This window comes from Archocentrus centrarchus, unplaced genomic scaffold (assembly GCF_007364275.1).
Source record: "Archocentrus centrarchus isolate MPI-CPG fArcCen1 unplaced genomic scaffold, fArcCen1 scaffold_41_ctg1, whole genome shotgun sequence".
Taxonomy (NCBI): Eukaryota; Metazoa; Chordata; class Actinopteri; order Cichliformes; family Cichlidae; genus Archocentrus; species Archocentrus centrarchus.
Genome location: NW_022060267.1, coordinates 3,103,936 through 3,122,613, shown reverse-complemented (window position 1 = coordinate 3,122,613; position 18,678 = coordinate 3,103,936). Strand labels below are relative to the sequence as shown.

The following is an 18,678-nucleotide window of genomic DNA, read 5'->3' as shown; positions in this document are numbered from 1 at the left end:
TAATCAGGGATTAAAGTATAAAAAATATTTTGACGGAGCCCCTCGGTCCTGGGGGGGGGCCTTCCGGTATTGAACTATCGCTAGTGCTAATGGCCCGTGCTCGCTAGCAAACCAGTTCTGGTAGCTCAGCGAGCACAACACACACAGACACACAGAGAGCAGTGGAGGCATGGAAATGCACATCAGCGACAGTTGCCACCCGTCCCGTAAAGTACGGAACACGGCATGTTACGGAGCCGTATTCCACGGAGTCCCGTAACATACGGGGTTCTGTATTTTACGAGACAGGTGGAAACTCTAGATGATCCACTCTGTGTTAAAGGAAATCCATCGCAGCGACAGAGAGCTTTTTAGAATCTGTGTGCGTGCGTGTGTGATTCATACTCCAGTCCAATAGGTGGCGGTAATGCGGTTCTATGTTGGTTTGCCAGCCACCAATAAACCCACAAAATAGATAACGGAGCAGTAATGCTGCTAATGCTAGTGAGGAGCGCTTACACCAAGACAGCTGAGCGCTGCAGAGTTTAAACGAAGCATTGACACAGTAAATTTGTGTCGATAATTTTTAGAATCGATTTAATCGAGTTAATCGATGAATCGTTGCAGCCCTACTTTTGACCTTAACTTCCAGGAGTTGATCTCTACATAATGTCTTGGAATGGAGAATAATCATGCACAGTTTCATCAAAATCTTTGAAACCATTTCATAGATATGAAGTGGACATGAAAGTAATTAACAAAAAACAAAGATCTAACCATATGACCTTGACCTTTGACAATGACCCCAGTGACCCCATAAACAATTCCAACCTTGCTTTGGCCATAAATTCAATTTCAATTCAATTTTATTTATATAGCGCCAAATCACAACAAACTGTCGCCTCAAGGCGCTTTGTATTGTGGGTAAAGACCCTACAATAATACAGAGAAAACCCAACAGTCAAAACGACCCCCTATGAGCAGCACTTGGCGACAGTGGAAAGGAAAAACTCCCTTTTAACAGGAAGAAACCTCCAGCAGAACCAGGCTCAGGGAGGGGCAGTCATCTGCCGTGACCGGTTGGGCTGAGGGGAGAGAAAGACATGCTGTGGAAGAGAGCCAGAGATTAATATCAATTAATGATTAAATGCAGAGTGGAGTATAAACAAAGTAAATAAGGTGAATGAGAAACAGTGCATTATGTGAACCCCCCAGCAGACTAGGCCTATAGCAGCATAACTAAGGGATGGTTCAGGGTCACCTGATCCAGCCCTAACTATAAGCTTTATCATAAAGGAAAGTTTTAAGCCAAATCTTAAAAATAGAGAGGGTGTCTGTCTCCTGAATCCAAGCTGGGAGCTGGTTCCACAGAAGAGGGGCCTGAAAGCTGAAGGCTCTGCCTCCCATTCTACTCTTAAGTGTCCTAGGAACCACAAGTAAGCCAGCAGTCTGAGAGCGACGTGCTCTGTTGGGGTGATATGGTACTATGAGGTCTTTGAGATAAGATGGTGCCTGATTATTCAAGACCTTGTATGTGAGGAGAAGAATTTTAAATTCTATTCTATATAAATTATCTACACAACAAGTTTGGTAAGCATAGGTAGAATGGTTCCCAAGATCTTGAGCTGACATGTGAGGGTGATCAACAGGTGTAAAAAAAAAATGTTTTTATTTGATCCATGAATCCACTTATCCCAAAATTGGATAAGCTGAAGAAATTGGATAGATGAGTAGATAAATGGATGGTTTTGGAATTTTTAAAATATATACAAAATTACTAGTCTACCTCTTCCAGACACAAAATACTTTGTCACACAATTCTACTCTGCAACACACAATACATGTGGTTGGGAGACAAGAAGTAAGAGGAGCCAAACTAGCCTGTGTCCTAGTTTAAAGTTGATGCCTCCAGTCTCTAAGTAATGCCCAGATGCCATCTAGAGTTTATATCATTGAAACCACACTAACAAAATGAACATCATCACCTCCAGTCAGGGGTGAAAACAATATATTATTAAAAGCGCCTGGGTTCAGAAAAAAGTTTCTATCTTCTGAACTGTGTATCAGATCGTGATGTAAATATCGGGAAACAAAAGCTGAGATGGTGATCTTTGACTTGTATTCATCTTTTAATGTCAAACCCAAATGTTTTTAGCCTACAGCAAAAATAAAGGGATCGGCCGTTCTAAAACTTTTAGATGGGGATATTTTGGAATGTGATCAAACATTTTTTCAAATATTGACAAGGCCCAGGCTACTGGAAAAAGAGACCTAAAGGGCTGATACTGGCAAGAAGTAAATCACATTAGATCATGAAAGTCCTGGATTTACATCAAGAAATGCAGAAACTGAACATGAAATGAGTGTTTTTAAAAGCACAATTATTGTAGAGACAATATTAACAGTATTAACAGTGCTCAACACAATCATCCTGGATATTCTCACCACCAAACTGCACACCCTGGGCCTCCCCCCTCTCACATATTCCTGCATAAAGGTCTTCTTAACCAACCGGCCCCAGACTGTGTTGGCCCCCATCTCAACAGCTGTGGGGAATAAGTTTTATTACAGTAGAAGTCTTTCTGAAAGTGCTGTAACTAAGTTTAAGGATCTAATTCCTTCATTGTTATGCTCTTCAGTGCCAACACAGTGCAGAGCAGCTACCTAAACTCTGCTCCCAGTGAGGTCGATTATCTCGTCAATAGTTTTACATCCTCACTGTGTACGACTTTGGATACTGTGGCTCCTCTGAAAAGGAAAGCTTCAAATCAGAAGTGCCTGACTCCGTGGTATAATTCACAAACGCACAGCTTAAAGCAGATAACCCGAAAGCTGGAGAGGGAATGGCGTCTCACTAAATTAGAAGATGCTCATTTAGCCTGGAAAAAGAGTTTGTTGCTCTATAAAAAAGCCCTCCGTAAAGCTAGGACATCTTACTATTCATCATTAATTGAAGAAAATAAGAACAACCCCAGGTTTGTTTTCAGCACTGTAGCCAGGCTGACAAAGAGTCAGAGCTCTGTAGAGCCGAGTATTCCTTTCACTTTAACTAGTAGTGACTTCATGGATTTCTTTACAAATAAAATTTTAGACATTAGAGAAAAAATTATTCATAACCATCTCAAAGATTATTCTTCATGTTCGGCTGCTTTCAGCACTGCTGGTATTTGTTTAGACTCTTTTGCTCCAGTTGATCTTTCAGAGTTAACTTCAATAGTTACTTCCTCCAAACCAGCAACATGTTTATTAGATCCCATTCCTACTAGACTGTTCAAAGAAGTCTTTCCAATTATTGATGCTTCAATCCTAAAAATGATCAATCTGTCTTTATTAGTTGGCTGTGTACCACAGACCTTCAAGGTGGCTGTAATTAAACCTCTACTTAAAAAGCCATCACTTGACCCAGCTGTCCTAGCTAATTATAGGCCAATCTCCAACCTTCCTTTTCTCTCAAAGACTCTTGAAAGAGTAGTTGTAAAACAGCTCACTGATCATCTGCAGAGGAACGGTTTATTTGAAGAGTTTCAGTCAGGTTTCAGAATTCATCACAGTACAGAAACAGCATTAGTGAAGGTTACAAATGATCTTCTTACAGCCTCTGACAGTGGACTCATCTCTGTTCTTGTCCTGTTGGACCTCAGTGCAGCTTTGATACTGTTGTCCATAACATTTTATTACAGAGATTAGAGCTTGCTATAGGTATTAAAGGTACTGCACTGCAGTGGTTTGAGTCATATTTATCTCATAGACTCCAATTTGTTCATGTAAATGGGGAGTCTTCTTCAGACACTAAGGTTAATTATGGAGTTCCACAGGGTTCTGTGCTAGGACCAATTTTATTTACATTATACATGCTTCCCTTAGGCAGTATTATTAGAAAGCATTGCATCAATTTTCATTGTTATGCAGATGATACTCAGCTTTACCTATCAATGAAGCCAGATGACACACATCAATTAGTTAAACTGCAGGAATGTCTTAAAGGCATTAAGGCCTGGATGACCTCTAATTTCCTGCTTCTAAATTCAGATAAAACTGAAATTCTTGTACTCGGCCCCACAAATCTTAGAAAAATGGTGTCTAACCAGATACTTACTCTGGATGGCATTACTTTGGCCTCCAGTAACTCTGTGAGAAATCTTGGAGTCATTTTTGACCAGGATATGTCCTTCAATGCACATATTAAACAAATATGTAGGACCGCTTTTTTGCATTTGTGCAATATTTCTAAAATTAGAAACATCCTTTCTCAGGGTGATGCTGGAAAGATTATTCATGCATTTATTACTTCTAGGGTGGACTATTGTAATTCATTATTATCAGTTGTGTTGTAGTTCTCGAGGTTGGTCTTGGTCTCAAGACCGCTTTTTGATGGTCTCAGTCTTGTCATGGACTCGGACCTTGCGGACTTGGGATTTTATTTCAAGACCAGTCAATACCACAGCTGTGGAAATATCACTAAATTGCCAGAATATTGTCCAGTTTATTTGTTAATATCCTTGTTTTTATTGGATGCAAAATGAGAAGATTGTGCTTCTCTGCCCTCTCCCAGGAGCGCACCCCGCAGACTCCACCCCGGCTAGGTTGCTAATATTATCTGTGCTTGTGCCTGTATCATTTCGCCGCAGTTTGCAATCTACCACAGAGCACGGGCAGTTTCATTCACAATGTGCACGTTTGATCTCACTATGCTCATGCATGCATTTGATTTCATGGGCTACAGAAATTGAAATAACAACTGGCAAGAACAGGAGAAGTAAGAGGAAAAGTGAAGATCAAAGGTAAATTTCAGGCTTCCTATTCAACAAAAAAAACAAAAAACAAACAGAATTAAAGGTAAATACCAACCTTCATGTATTTTGCTACACAAACTGAAAATTTTATGTAAATTTTAGGGTTGCAAGATTCCATGGGTAACTCAGTTCGATTATTAAAAACCCTCGACACAAATTTGTTGCCTAGATGTTTTGTTTTAACTTAGCAGCCCAGGTGTCTTCATGTAAGCGGAGCATTTCATCCACATTAGTTCTCTGTCGCTGTGACGGATTTCAATCATTTGGGGAAAAAATGACCCTTTAACACGAGTGGATCATTGTGAACAAGTTTTTCCATGCCCCCACTGCTCTGTGCTGTGATTGTGCGTGTCCTTGCACGTGTTGTCCAGAATGTCAATTGTTTTTTTTTTTCTTTACTTCAGCTGTAGCCACCAGAACTGATCGCTATAACCATAGTTTGCTAGCGGGGGCTGTCATAGCACTAGCGATTGGCCCCCCTCAGCGCCAAGCGGCTCCATCAGAACATTTTTTGTGCTTTAATCCCTGATTAGCGACTAAAAATAGACCCACAGTGGAAACGTAATTTGGAGGATGCTTGTGAAAGAAAAGAATTACAGCATTAAGCTCATTCAGCCCCCAGTTTTTCAACAAAAACACAGCAGCAGCTGTTTTACCTGCAGTCTGTCTGCAGCGAAAAGAGGAAGAGCTGTAACTGAGACAGTGAGCTCAGGTGGAGCGAAAGGAGCTCTTGCTCCTGTAACCAGCTTAAAACCTTTACTGGGAAACAGCTGGAGGTCCTTCATCAATCACCTGATCAGCAACATGAAGAACAGAGAACTTTGTAGCTGCTCCATCCACCCTGTTTGTTTCACACAGAGAAACATCTGCAGTACTGAAGTTAAAATTGTTAAAATAAAAAATATTTCTTATCCGATTACTTGATTAATTGACAGAGTAATCAATACTTGATTACTAAAATAATCGATAGTTGCAGTCCTAGTTGTATTCAGAAAGCCATAGTCAAACATTAATTTTCAGCACCAGCAGAGCTATGAGAGGCCTTCAAAAATAAAAAACTACAGTTCCCAGCAAGATGATGTCACTTCCTATTGTTACATTAAAAACATGATAGTTTATGCTCACAACATGGTGGCTGATATTCAAACTTAGGAAATGCTTTTAGCATCTGATTTTTAAAACATCTGGATTATGTTTTTGTTGTGTATGATTATTATGTAATTTTTGCAAACCCATTAGTGGAAGGAAACGGAACTCTGGGACACATTAAATGCTTGATATATAAATATAACTCTTCTGAATTATATGCAAAAATGGTCACTCTATCAATCTAATAAGGCCTGATTTAGAGTTCTGCATTGGTCCTGTGTACATAACTGAAAATCCTCTCTAAACCAAACCTGACATGCACCTCAAGAAATGTAACTACACGTCCAAAGAAACTGATTACTGCCTAGGCTTCAGAGGTGCTTTCATGTTACATCTTAGGTATGGAGGACCAAAACTGACATAATCAGAAATAAAAGCAGAAATATATATATAGTGTATACATCTTGTTTTTCCTTTTCCTTATACATGCGTTTTCATCAAGAAATGTAAATATAGTGTTTTTCCTTTTCCTTACACATGCGTTTTCATCAGGAAATGTATAAATTTGTTTTGCCTTTTCCTTATACAAGCCTTTGTTCTTTTTACATTTCCTCGTCCGCTTTTCCTTTACCACATGTATTTCTGCTTGCTCTTTTTCCTTTTCCACATGTATTTCTGCTTGCTCTTTTTCCTTTACCACATGTATTTCTGCCTGCTCTCTTTCCTTTACCACATGTATTTCTGCCTGCTCTTTTTCCTTTACCACATGTATTTCTGCCTGCTCTCTTTCCTTTACCACATGTATTTCTGCCTGCTCTTTTTCCTTTACCACATGTATTTCTGCCTGCTCTCTTTCCTTTACCACATGTATTTCTGCCTGCTCTTTTTCCTTTACCACATGTATTTCTGCCTGCTCTTTTTCCTTTACCACATGTATTTCTGCCTGCTCTTTTTCCTTTACCACATGTATTTCTGCCTGCTCTTTTTCCTTTACCACATGTATTTCTGCCTGCTCTCTTTCCTTTACCACATGTATTTCTGCCTGCTCTTTTTCCTTTACCACATGTATTTCTGCCTGCTCTCTTTCCTTTACCACATGTATTTCTGCCTGCTCTTTTTCCTTTACCACATGTATTTCTGCCTGCTCTTTTTCCTTTACCACATGTATTTCTGCCTGCTCTTTTTCCTTTTCCACATGTATTTCTGCCTGCTCTTTTTCCTTTACCACATGTATTTCTGCCTGCTCTTTTTCCTTTACCACATGTATTTCTGCCTGCTCTTTTTCCTTTACCACATGTATTTCTGCCTGCTCTTTTTCCTTTACCACATGTATTTCTGCCTGCTCTCTTTCCTTTACCACATGTATTTCTGCCTGCTCTTTTTCCTTTACCACATGTATTTCTGCCTGCTCTCTTTCCTTTACCACATGTATTTCTGCCTGCTCTTTTTCCTTTACCACATGTATTTCTGCCTGCTCTTTTTCCTTTACCACATGTATTTCTGCCTGCTCTTTTTCCTTTTCCGTATGCATTTCTGCCTCATTATGCAAATGAGGAGGGTTGTCTTCTTGCTCCAGCTCCTCTACTATTGGTCAATAAACAGGAAGGAGCAGGATCCATGTGCAGATCGATTGTGCATGCCTGTGTTTACACAGTCTAATACGGTTTTAGGATATAGTATGACATGCAGACAAGTTTTCACGAACAACACGTTCACAACTGGACAAAGGCTACAAATTCTTCATTGAACATTGAACACAGGTACGTGTCTTTGTCTTTTCTAGCTGTTAATTAATAGACTAGGATAGCATTAGTCAATTTGTTTGCTAGCTAACATTACGTGACCTTTCTGTTTTGCAAATAGAACATCTTTAGGCTCTAATCTTGATTAGATCCTTATAGTATAGACTAGGGTTGCCGCCCGTCACGAAAAATACGCAATCGTTTGTTATTTGGAAGTTAAATGTGGTTTCCCGGTGCTGCCTGAGCGTCCTGCAGTTTCGGTTGCCTACAGACAGACACCTGCGCATTTTTTTACTGTCCACCCGCTACTGCACCACGTCCTAAGAAATTAAACTCTTGCAAAGATACAGACGTGAGTAGGAAGACGCTCATCCCAGGCTGAACAGCTTCAGCGAGGATGAAAGGTGCACAGTGAGCCGTCTGATGTCAGGAGATAAACACTGTAGACAAATAAGAACCTAGAAGACCCAGGCATCAGTCACATTCATTCATCCCCCAATCATCTAAATGGCTATTTGAAGAACAAGTTATGCTAATAGATTAACAGTAAATAAATAAATATTGTCAAAACATATATATAAGCCCCCAGCTATTCAAAGATGGTAATGCATTTCTAACATAAGAGTGAATAGTATGTATGTAATAGTATGTACTGCTTTTCATATATGCCCTCTATTATCTTTATAATAAAATTTTACTATTAAAATTTGCAGCAGCTTGAACTATTAAAGGAGTTATTTTTGCATTACAAACATGTACAGGGAGGTGATTAGTGTGACTGTCATAGTTTGCAAGGTCACATGACATAATGAAATCTATGTTAAAATTGACATATCTCACTTTGCAGATCCTCTTCCAGATCCTCACATCATGGCCAGCAGGGAGAAACTGAAGGACACACGTCCACAACCAGGGATATGCAAGCTGCTGCATGGACTTGAAGGGGACGAGGAGCTTATCCTCTCAATGAGACAGAGACTTGATCATTTCTATCATGACATCTACATGAATGTCTTCTTAAGTTGAAAACCCTGAGAAATTTATTTAGTTTAATGTTGAAATGCAATTGATATGCCTTTCATAAATACATTTTCTCTGCCAATGCAAAATGGACCTAAATTGTGTATGTACTAATATATATATTTTTTACCATCACTGCTCCATGTACAGTGTTTAATATAATTAATAAATGTTTGCAAGAAACTGCCACAAACCTCATTTCTTTGTTCCACAATGGAAGCTTTAATTTGAGCATTTTTTCTCCTCCATGTGCTCCATTGCCAAATGTGTAAAATGTACAAAAATATGCAATTTAAATGTAAAAGATGTACATGTGCATATCACTCAAGACAAGCTATTTACAAAACATTTTACAGAATTCTTCACATCAATTCATTCATTAATAGCTATTTTTTTTAAAAAAAGCACAGATTAGATGTACAGAGAGATTTGATTTCCAACACAGCTGCTTGCAGTAATGAATGTTCATCCAAGAAGTGTGAGTTGTAGGGAGGCTCTGACCTGGTTTGTCTCCTTTCAGACACTGTCACACACTGTCCTCCTCCACAAAGGATTTTAAAACTTGGCCCTCATCTCTCCTGATCGCTCTCCCTCAACAGACACGTATTTCTGTGTCCACTGGAAAATCGTGGAAACTCAAATACCACTAGTTTTTTGTTCATTATTGGAACAGCATGGCACACTGTAGTAACATCTTGATGACTGACATGCTTGTTAGGGGGGCTGCTGCTGAGAAAGATGGACACAAGAAGAAGGCAAAAAGAAAATTATGAATCACATCAGAACATGGAAATGGTTTGGCATATAGCTTTCAGGTCAATATTTAAAACACTATTCTAAACAACAGTGTTGGAAGATGTCACTGATTTTTATATTAATACAGAAAGTAAACCTTTTAACATTACAGCACTGACAGGCAGCAGTATATATTTTAGCTACCTGTGGCTAAAGTTGATGTTAGCTTACTTTCCAATCAGAGATTGTTTCTTTTATACGCAGATACAGAATGATAAAATGACAATGCTGGATAACATTACCACGGCTAACTAACAAGTACTGTTATTGTTAACCTTACCTTTCGCTATATCATAAAGATGATGAGCATCCGTGAATTTTCCAGGTCTTGTCTCAGACAATTGCAGAAGAATTAAGTCACCTTGATAGCTTAACTGAAAGCAATACTGTCAGTGATGACTATTTATTGTTTAGTGTAGATATTTTTGAATGAGAGGCTACTGCATTTAGCTGCAGACACGGATAATGAAGCTGACCCATTAGTTCTCCAGATTTTGGAGGAGGTGGCGTGGCGCTTGCACAAGTCTGTGTACCACACAAGAACTGCTGGGAGACCTGGATATTTGCTGCCCGCTGATGCCTTGGAGTCGTTTTTGCTTGCGAGTGTGTCAGTTACGGATATTGCCGAACTTTTCGGGGCTGCTAAACTGAAGTCAAAGGCGCAGGCATGCACAATCGATCTGCACATGGATCCTGCTCCTTCCTGTTTATTGACCAATAGTAGAGGAGCTGGAGCAAGAAGACAACCCACCTCATTTGCATAATGAGGCAGAAATGCATACGGAAAAGGAAAAAGAGCAGGAGGAAATACATGTGGTAAAGGAAACGCGAACGAGGAAATGTAAAAGAATGAAGGCTTGTATAAGGAAAAGGCAAAACAAATATATACATTTCCTGATGAAAACGCATGTGTAAGGAAAAGGAAAAACACTATATTTACATTTCTTGATGAAAAACGCATGTGTAAGGAAAAGGAAAAAGAAAATTTATACATTTCTTGATGAAAACGCGTGTATAAGGAAAAGGAAAAACAAGATATATACACTATATATATATTTCTGCTTTTATTTCTGATTATGTCAGTTTTGGTCCTCCATACTTAGGCCCCATCCCTCAATTAACAAGCAGGAGCAGTATTTAGCGGTTAGCATTAGCTTACTAATTAGCATTATCATTAGCGCTAGGCTGAAAAATATTTCATGCTAGAACCCTGTAGTTACCATGGCAAACAATGATGGCAGATAAGTAAGCTGTTTCTCCGCCATTAGTACATTGAGCTAATATCGATAATATGAATACCAATGTTGATATTGGTATTGATCAATATCAGTATAATGAGATCGATACTTTGGCTTCAGTTTCTCTCCTGTATGCAGCTTCGGTTTCATCAAAGATGCGAGCTGACTGTCTAAGTGTCGCTCCTGTCACAGCACAGAGCAGGCACACTTTGCTCCTCCCCTCCCCACAGTGGTTTGCACCAAAAAAAGGAGCAAACTCCTTTTTTTGTAGTTTGTTTATTAAAGACAAATTCTAGAACATTAGTGAATGAAGGGATATTTTTTATAACATTTTTGTATTATACTTTCTAAAAACACTACCTGGAAAAAAGTTTATTTGTTCTTGAGTGAAGATTTTGTACACTTCCTTTACCAAAAAGAAATCCAGACATCAATGTATGGGGAAAATTGTTTAGTTAATGTTCTATTGATTCAGAACAATAACTTTTATTTTGAAAAAGCATTTTTTACTTACATATAAACTTTGCCCAGTTCTATCCTGGGTTTTAACTAATTAAGCGTAAAGCTGTCTTTTCCGATGACTGGGGCTGGTGTGCAGGTGGTTCAAAAGACTCTGCTGCTGCAGGCGACTCAGACAAAGGACCAGATGGAGCAGATGTAGATGATGCTGATGATGCAGCAGGTGATGATGGCAGAGCAGGTGGTGAAGAAGCAGATCACTCTGAAGACTGATGATAGTTCTTTCCTGTGCATCTTGGCAGATTTGATGAAAGTCCAGTTGGGATAGCCACATGTTTTTGAGGGCTTTCTTTACATGTGTGTGTTCCTTTAGTTTCTCGGCTGTCTTAGAGGGAACAGTTTCTGCCCGGTGTTGCAGGGGACACTGCACTATGCTGTGACACGAGAACTCAAGAGAATCTCGGTAGTTTCGAACATGGCAGTGCATCACTGACTGCAAAACTCTGATTAGTTTACTCCACCAGCTTATATTTAGACAGTTTTAAAGGTAATTTCTTCGCATTTTTATTTCTATTAACTTCAACACTCTGGAGAACAACAAAGGGGATGTGGAGGTTTATAACTGTGAATGTTTTGAGCAAATCGTCATGGGCAAACCGGACAAGACGCTGACTCCCTCTAGCAGCAAAAGAGCTCCATCCACTAAAAGAAGTCACCCTGAAAGCGCCCCAGAAATGGCTTCTCCACAAACCAGAACCATTGTGAACATTCTGGAGTCCATAAATAACAAACTGTCCAGCTTTGACACCTGCCTGGCCCTAGCGGAAATCCTCCACAAAGAGTTTCAGGCCTTGTGGGAGTCTGTTGAGTTCAGCCAGCATATAAATTTCTTCCTATTTATGTGAGCTAATCAATTTTAGTAAATACTACTAAACATGTTTAGTTTCATCTTTGTGTAAAAACTAGAATGGTTTAAGGCAACAAGTTTCTAGTAAACTCAACTAATTCGGGTTAAGAGTGAGTTGTATAAAATTACAATTTTAAGCTGAAATTACATGTAAAGTAAATAAGCAATTTAACATTTAAAGCTATTTATATTTATATTAACATTTCCTGTTATTAATTACTCTTTTGATGTTCAAGTTGTATTGAATGTAACACTAAATTGTAAAGAGAATAAATCAAATACAGTTCAGTATTCCAATATTTTATTTTTCGCAGAATATTTATGCAAAAGACAATTTTAACTGTAGTTTGCCATCATGCTTTTCACAAGTACAAAAAAGGTATCAAAACAGTAGCCATTCAAAAAAAAGGTTTGCCATCCAAAAGGCAAGTAAAAACAGGCATATGTGCTTGAAATCAATTCTTGTTTAGGAAGGAATACAAATGCAGCAGCATCCAACAAAAATATTTGCATCCTTTTGGAAAAACTGGACACCTTAAAATAGGACACAACCTCCAACTTGAAAATGAACATATCAACTATGTTTAAGAGAAGATTTTGCATGTTTTATGTAAATATACAGTCTGTGTTATTATTAAATGTAACCAACTGAAGCAATAAATTCCTGTGCTGCTATTGACTGAGAAAACCTGTAAAATAAGCGGTGATGTTGCTGTTGAGGAAGAATTACGTTATTTTGAATTTACTGCTTCAAATGACTACATTTACCATCAACACAAACTGGACATTTACATGAAAAGTGCTGAATTTTCCTTTAACTGTATCAACTAAGTATTACTATCGAGCCCTGAGCATGCACCTCTAAATCTTGTCCTGTAGAGTACAAGTGGCCTGACACTGATGTCTCTTATAACACTGTAAACTGAACATTACAAACTTTCTTAAGAACTAAAAGTTGTGGCAGCACTGCTGCACTGAACTGCATTAGATAATGCAGATGGAGTTGATAAAGTTGCCCTTGAGTATATATTCAAACCCCTGACTGTTCACTGACAATACAAGACATTTCTTTACATCGCAAGCTGGTTTTTCAATGTTTGTAACTTTGGTTTTAGTTCAACATTGCCCAGCTCAAGAAATACCTGTTGGATGAACTGGAATGTGAACTTCATAGAAACGGGGTAACTGAGATGCATTGCATATGCAAGTCCAAAGAGAAGACACAGCTTTTGGACACAGCTTTTGGCAGAATGTTGTCCATCACCACTTCTCCCTCAATGTCGATGCTTAGTGAAGCTGTACTGAGATGCAGGGAGGATGAGGGCACAGCACCTTCAGGTTCAACAAGGAGGATCCCAATGTCAGTGTTGCAGAAAGAGTCATCATCATCGTCTGAGGCCTTTATAAATGACAAGAGCACAACAGTGATATTTCAGTGACCATCAATAATTGATAAAAAATAACTTCCACTATCAAATTGCAATTTCTGTCATATCATCTCTTTTTATCACACTATGCAGCCCTAGTTTCTTAGTGTAAATGTTGAATGAGTTTGAGCTCCACAAAAAAACATCTATCCAGCATCTTCATGTGTCTTGTTGCTACAGCCAATTCAACAATATCTTTAAGGAGCATCAGAAAGTTCCTGGCATTGTCCCCTTCAGGCACTTTATGGCCAATGAGAAGTGGGAGCAATCTGATTAGACCCCTTTCTCATGGCAATTTCCACCTATGGTCCCTTTGGTAGAGAAGCCTTGGGCAATAGGCTGAGGCTGGTCAGTTTTGTCATGAAAAGCATATGCAAAAGATTTTGTGGCATGGTTCAGTGTCTCTAATGTGAAATATTTCTTAGAAATCAGTTCCGAAGTCCAAAGTGATAGCTCAACAGGAACAACCCCTTCAAAAAGGTTGTGCAGGATGTCGGGTTAGCCACGAACAACATGAAAGCGTTCTAGACTGTCAGTTAGTACACATCGTCCCTTTACACCATACTGTTTTGCCAAAGTGGGATCCTGCTGTACCTCCTGTACCTGTTTGTTGTGAATGTCTCTAGTTCGGGGTTCAAAAGAGCCTGAGCTTACCTCCTTGTCTTGGATCTCACTCCTCATTGCAATGCAGAACCTGCAGAACTTGTCCACTCCAAAGCTCTCAAAGAATCCTGCAAAAGAATGAGCAGCCAAGTTACCAGCAGCCACATACAACAGTGTGACTTTGACACATGCTCCCAACTTCTCATCATATAGGCCATCTTGCTCTAAAGAATCCAGATCCTAGATTAGAGGATGAAGAATTTTAGCATAGCCATATTCTTTTACATCAGAAGCTTCACATAAAAGAGCAAGTTGAATGGACTGGCGTGTGGACCTATATTTTGATGGCACATTGGCAAGCACCCAATACACTGCACTCATTTTATGTTTCTTCTTAGATGTCCCTAATGGATTGGACACTTCAAAATCATCTGTGTAAAGTCCAACAGCAATTCTGAATTCCTCGCCTTTAAGGAGGCCATTTTCTTTACAGTACAAACCATCTCTGTCTGTACTGTACTCATGTGGCACGTTTTTGTACTGGAAGAGCTTTATCTAAAATATCTGCCCTGTTCAACATTTTCTGTAACATGGCATTTATAGGAACATATACAGCACTGGATTTCTTTTCCCTGTCAATAATGTACTCAACTGGCATAACCACATCAAAGTTTTTATTCACATATGCTGCTCTCCTTTTAGAGGTTGATAAGGAGCCACCCTTGCCAAAATATTTTAGTATGATATTGCTCTCTGAGGCAGCCCTGACTACCTGTTTCACAGTTGAATCATCTACATCTGTGTGTAGCTTCAAAATGTCCTTGACTGAATGTGCAGCAGTGGTTGGGACAGTTCACTTAAATGAAATTTCAGTGTTTCACACAGTTGTGCATCTTGGTCTTTCTGGTGAATTTTGGACAAGTGGACCCTAAGTGCACTGACGGACTTAAATGTGCATAAACACTTGTTGTAAGCAAAGAAATGGTGTAGCTTCCATGTTTTAGCCTGCAATGTTTTAACAGGTAACCCTTTTCTCTGATGTAAACTCACAGTGTTTTCACTTCCACTGCATCTTCACACGGACCTGTAAGAACAAAAAATAAAATTTTAGCACACTTGTCCACAACCATGTCATCAGTGATCAAGGAAATATGGTACTTTGAAATACTGTCTCCCTTTGAAATTTCTATTCTTAGCCTGAAAAATGTGTTTTCCTGTTTCACATCAGAGTTAAAATAATAGGTAGGGTATGAGTCAAATCTAATACTTATAGAAATTGCGGCGTGATCTGATAAAACAATAGCACTATATTTACACCTAGTGAGAGAACACAGTAATCTGTTATCAATCAGGAAGAAATCAATACGTGTAAAGGTGTGGTGGACTGGGGAGAAAAAGGAGTATACCTTCTGGGAAGGGTGGAGAAAACGCCAGGCATCGTGGACACTAAATTCAGCCATAAAAGAATTGATGATTTTTGATGAGGGTGTGGGTATGTTTGTAGAGGAGCGATCCAATTGCGGATCAAGACAGCAGTTAAAATCTCCACACAATATTAGATGGTATATGGACGGATCAGGGAGTAACTGGAAAATACGCTTAAAAAAAAATTTGTCGTCACAGTTGGGAGCATATATATAGGCCAACGCCACAGGAATATTGCAAATTGTACCAGTAATGATGACATATCTACCAGAAGACTCAGAAATAGTTTGAGAGTGCACATAAGGGATCGATTTACTAATAAGAATGGCCACTCCTCTGGATTTGCTGTTAAATGAGGAGTGATGAACCTGACTGACCCAGCTGCGCTTTAGTGTCACATGATTTATATTCTTCAGGTGTGTCTCTTGTAGAAAAGCTACATGCGCACCCAATCGTTGCATGTGGTGTAGTACCTTACTACGCTTTATGGGATTGTTGAGCCCCTTGCAGTTAAAGCTGGTGAAACAGATCTCTTGTCCTACCGCTGTAGGTGGAGTTGAGTGGAGAACAACCATAAGACAGAGTGCAACGAGAAATGTAAACAAAAATCACCCTGGCCACCTGAAAGAAAAAAAACATACAGAGACAAAAAGACAAAGACAGCAAACCAACACATACACACATGTACCATAACCCCCTCTGAAAACCAAACCATTCGCAGGAGCATCCCCCCAAATGGGATGCGCGAAACCCAATCAGCAAACCCAAAACACAAAATCCAGCCTGTCTGAGGCTAAAAGAGTAGTCTTAACTACTGGCTTATTCTCCTGGGAATATGATATATATAAAACAATATATATCAAGAAAAAAAAATTGCACCACCTACAGAAGTGTATATATATATATATATATATATATATATTTTTTATAAGTAAGTAAAGTAAATAAATATGCAAACAAATCAAAAGCGAACAAACAAATTGCTAGACACTGAACTGTAGGTTTAAGTATAGGGGAAAAGAGCTCCCGTAAAGAATGTCTGTATATCAAATATAAGCACCTTAAAAGAGGAAAGAACTAGTCTACAGTAAGGCACATAAAGGCCATCTGGCTAGTATCATCAAAATTACAAGCACCAGGTAAAGGACCACAATTGGAAACGTGACCCCTGTATATCAACAGATTTCTCAGAAGGCTCTATCAGGAGTAGTACCTTAAGTACTGCATATTAATTATATAATCATGCCCAAACAAAATACTGTCCAGTCATTGTGTGGGCAGCAGCACCTCTCAAGTCAAACAGTGGCTGGATCAACCCCATTTTTTAAGTTTTTCTCTGCAAAGTCTGCGGCAAGAACAGGGTCTTCAAATTTGCGGACTTGTCCGTCAGGAAGAGTGATCCGTAGCGTTGCGGGGAAGAGAAGACCAAACTTAACCAGGGTAGGAATGGACGTTTTTTGGCCACTGAGGTTGTGTAATCAGGGAAGATGAACACACGTTTTCTCTCGTAGAGCAAAGGAGATGACTCACGAGCCTTTCGCAGAATCTTGTCCCGCACTTGGAACAGGTTGACACGTGCAATGAAAGGGCGTGGAGGGTCCCCCTCCGCCGGCCTGGCCCGCAATGTACGATGTGCCCGGTCTAGGACAGGCTTAGCATCAAGGCCAAGCAAGTCCTCAAGCAGAACGAACACAAACTCAGTCGGCTGATGTCCCTCCGATCCCTCCCGTACCCCCACTAGACGGATATTATTTAGTCTCAAGCGACCCTCCAAGTCTTCACTTTTTCTGGATAGCGTGCCCACTTGTTGAGTTAATGAGTTAACTGAGGCTTCCAGAGTAGATAGCCTCCCATCCTGATCGCTGAAAGCGCACTCCAAATCGTGAATAGCAGTCCCAAATGAAGTGATTTTAGCCTCTAGTGGTGCCACGGCCGCTGCAATCTCCTTCTTAACCACGTTCGAAATAATGTTCTCAAACCTGTTGATGAGCTCAGTACGTGAATCGTCCAGCATCTGCTGCATCTTGGTTAGCAAAATGCTGTTAACATCTGGTTCAGCAGGAGCCTCATGGTCAGCTTTGCTGCGAATAGCCTTGTTAGGGTTGTTTTTCCCCATGTTTAGTACCAGCACTTGCAAGTTGCACAACAGTCCTGAAGCTACATTCACTGGTAGACCCTACAGTTTCAAAAGAATATATTCGGTGGTGCAAAAATATACAATAAAAGACATATCCTCTCAGAGCTTACAGCAAAACACGTCCTACATAGTCAGTTCTCAGCAGCACCCCACAATTTATTTTGAAATAGAAGTGTGTGTGTGTGTGTGTGTGTGTGTGTGGGGGGGGGGGGGGGGGGGGGGGGGTAAATTAAAATCAGTAAGTTGCATGTAAAATAAAATTTATTAGGAGAATTTCATACAACAAATTGAGTCCTATTAAGTGGAGACGCCAGCAATTTCTTAATGTTTGGTTTCTGAAGTTTTGAAGAACATTTTTTTATTCATGTGCATGTCCAGGTTAGGTCAGCAAGCCACCAAACAAAGGAACTCATTCACAGATACTACAACACTCATAAGTTAGCATTAATGTGTTAGTGGGGTCTACATTTAAGCTAATAGATCCCAGATTAGAAACTGATTAGTCTATTGATCCCAGAATATTCAATCAGTTAAGATCATTTCACTTTGTTTTGGCAAAAACAAAAAAAAATGAAGAAGTGAGTTTTATGTCCGCTTCATGTCATGATAAATCATGATATGAAGAGTGGTTCAGTGGAGCAAAGGGGTATATTTCAATCTGGAACCAATCAAACATGTTTTGACTGCAAATATTTCACTTCACTTAGCCAAAGAAAATGTGTACTGCTACTGTCTATACACCTTATGTTGTATCTTGCTGTCCTCTCAGTCCCCCAGGTTGTAAAGGTGAATTCAGGGGTGGACTTTGTCGAGCTGACCTGCAAAAACACAGTTCACCTGCCTGAAGATGCTAAAGTGGAGTGGACCTGCATTTACAATCGGCCCATAAAGGTTCACGTGTATCAGAACAGCTCTGACCACCATAAAGAACAGGACCAAATTTACAGGGACCGAACAGAAATGAATAAAGATCCGCTGAGAACTGGAGATCTCAGTCTGACCCTGAAATACCCCACAGACTGGGACAAAAACATCTACACCTGCACTGTCTACAGCAGGGAGGA

General features: G+C 39.6%; 1 protein-coding gene across 1 annotated transcript in view; it reads left to right on the top strand.

The window, feature by feature from the left end:
* The window catches only part of LOC115776942 (uncharacterized), a 65,126-nt gene that overhangs the window by 32,038 nt on the left and 14,410 nt on the right, over positions 1-18,678 (top strand). The window contains exon 5 of the mRNA XM_030724740.1: positions 13,830-13,847. Within this exon, the coding sequence (XP_030580600.1) occupies positions 13,830-13,847 (18 nt within the window). The remainder of the gene's footprint in view (positions 1-13,829; positions 13,848-18,678) is intronic.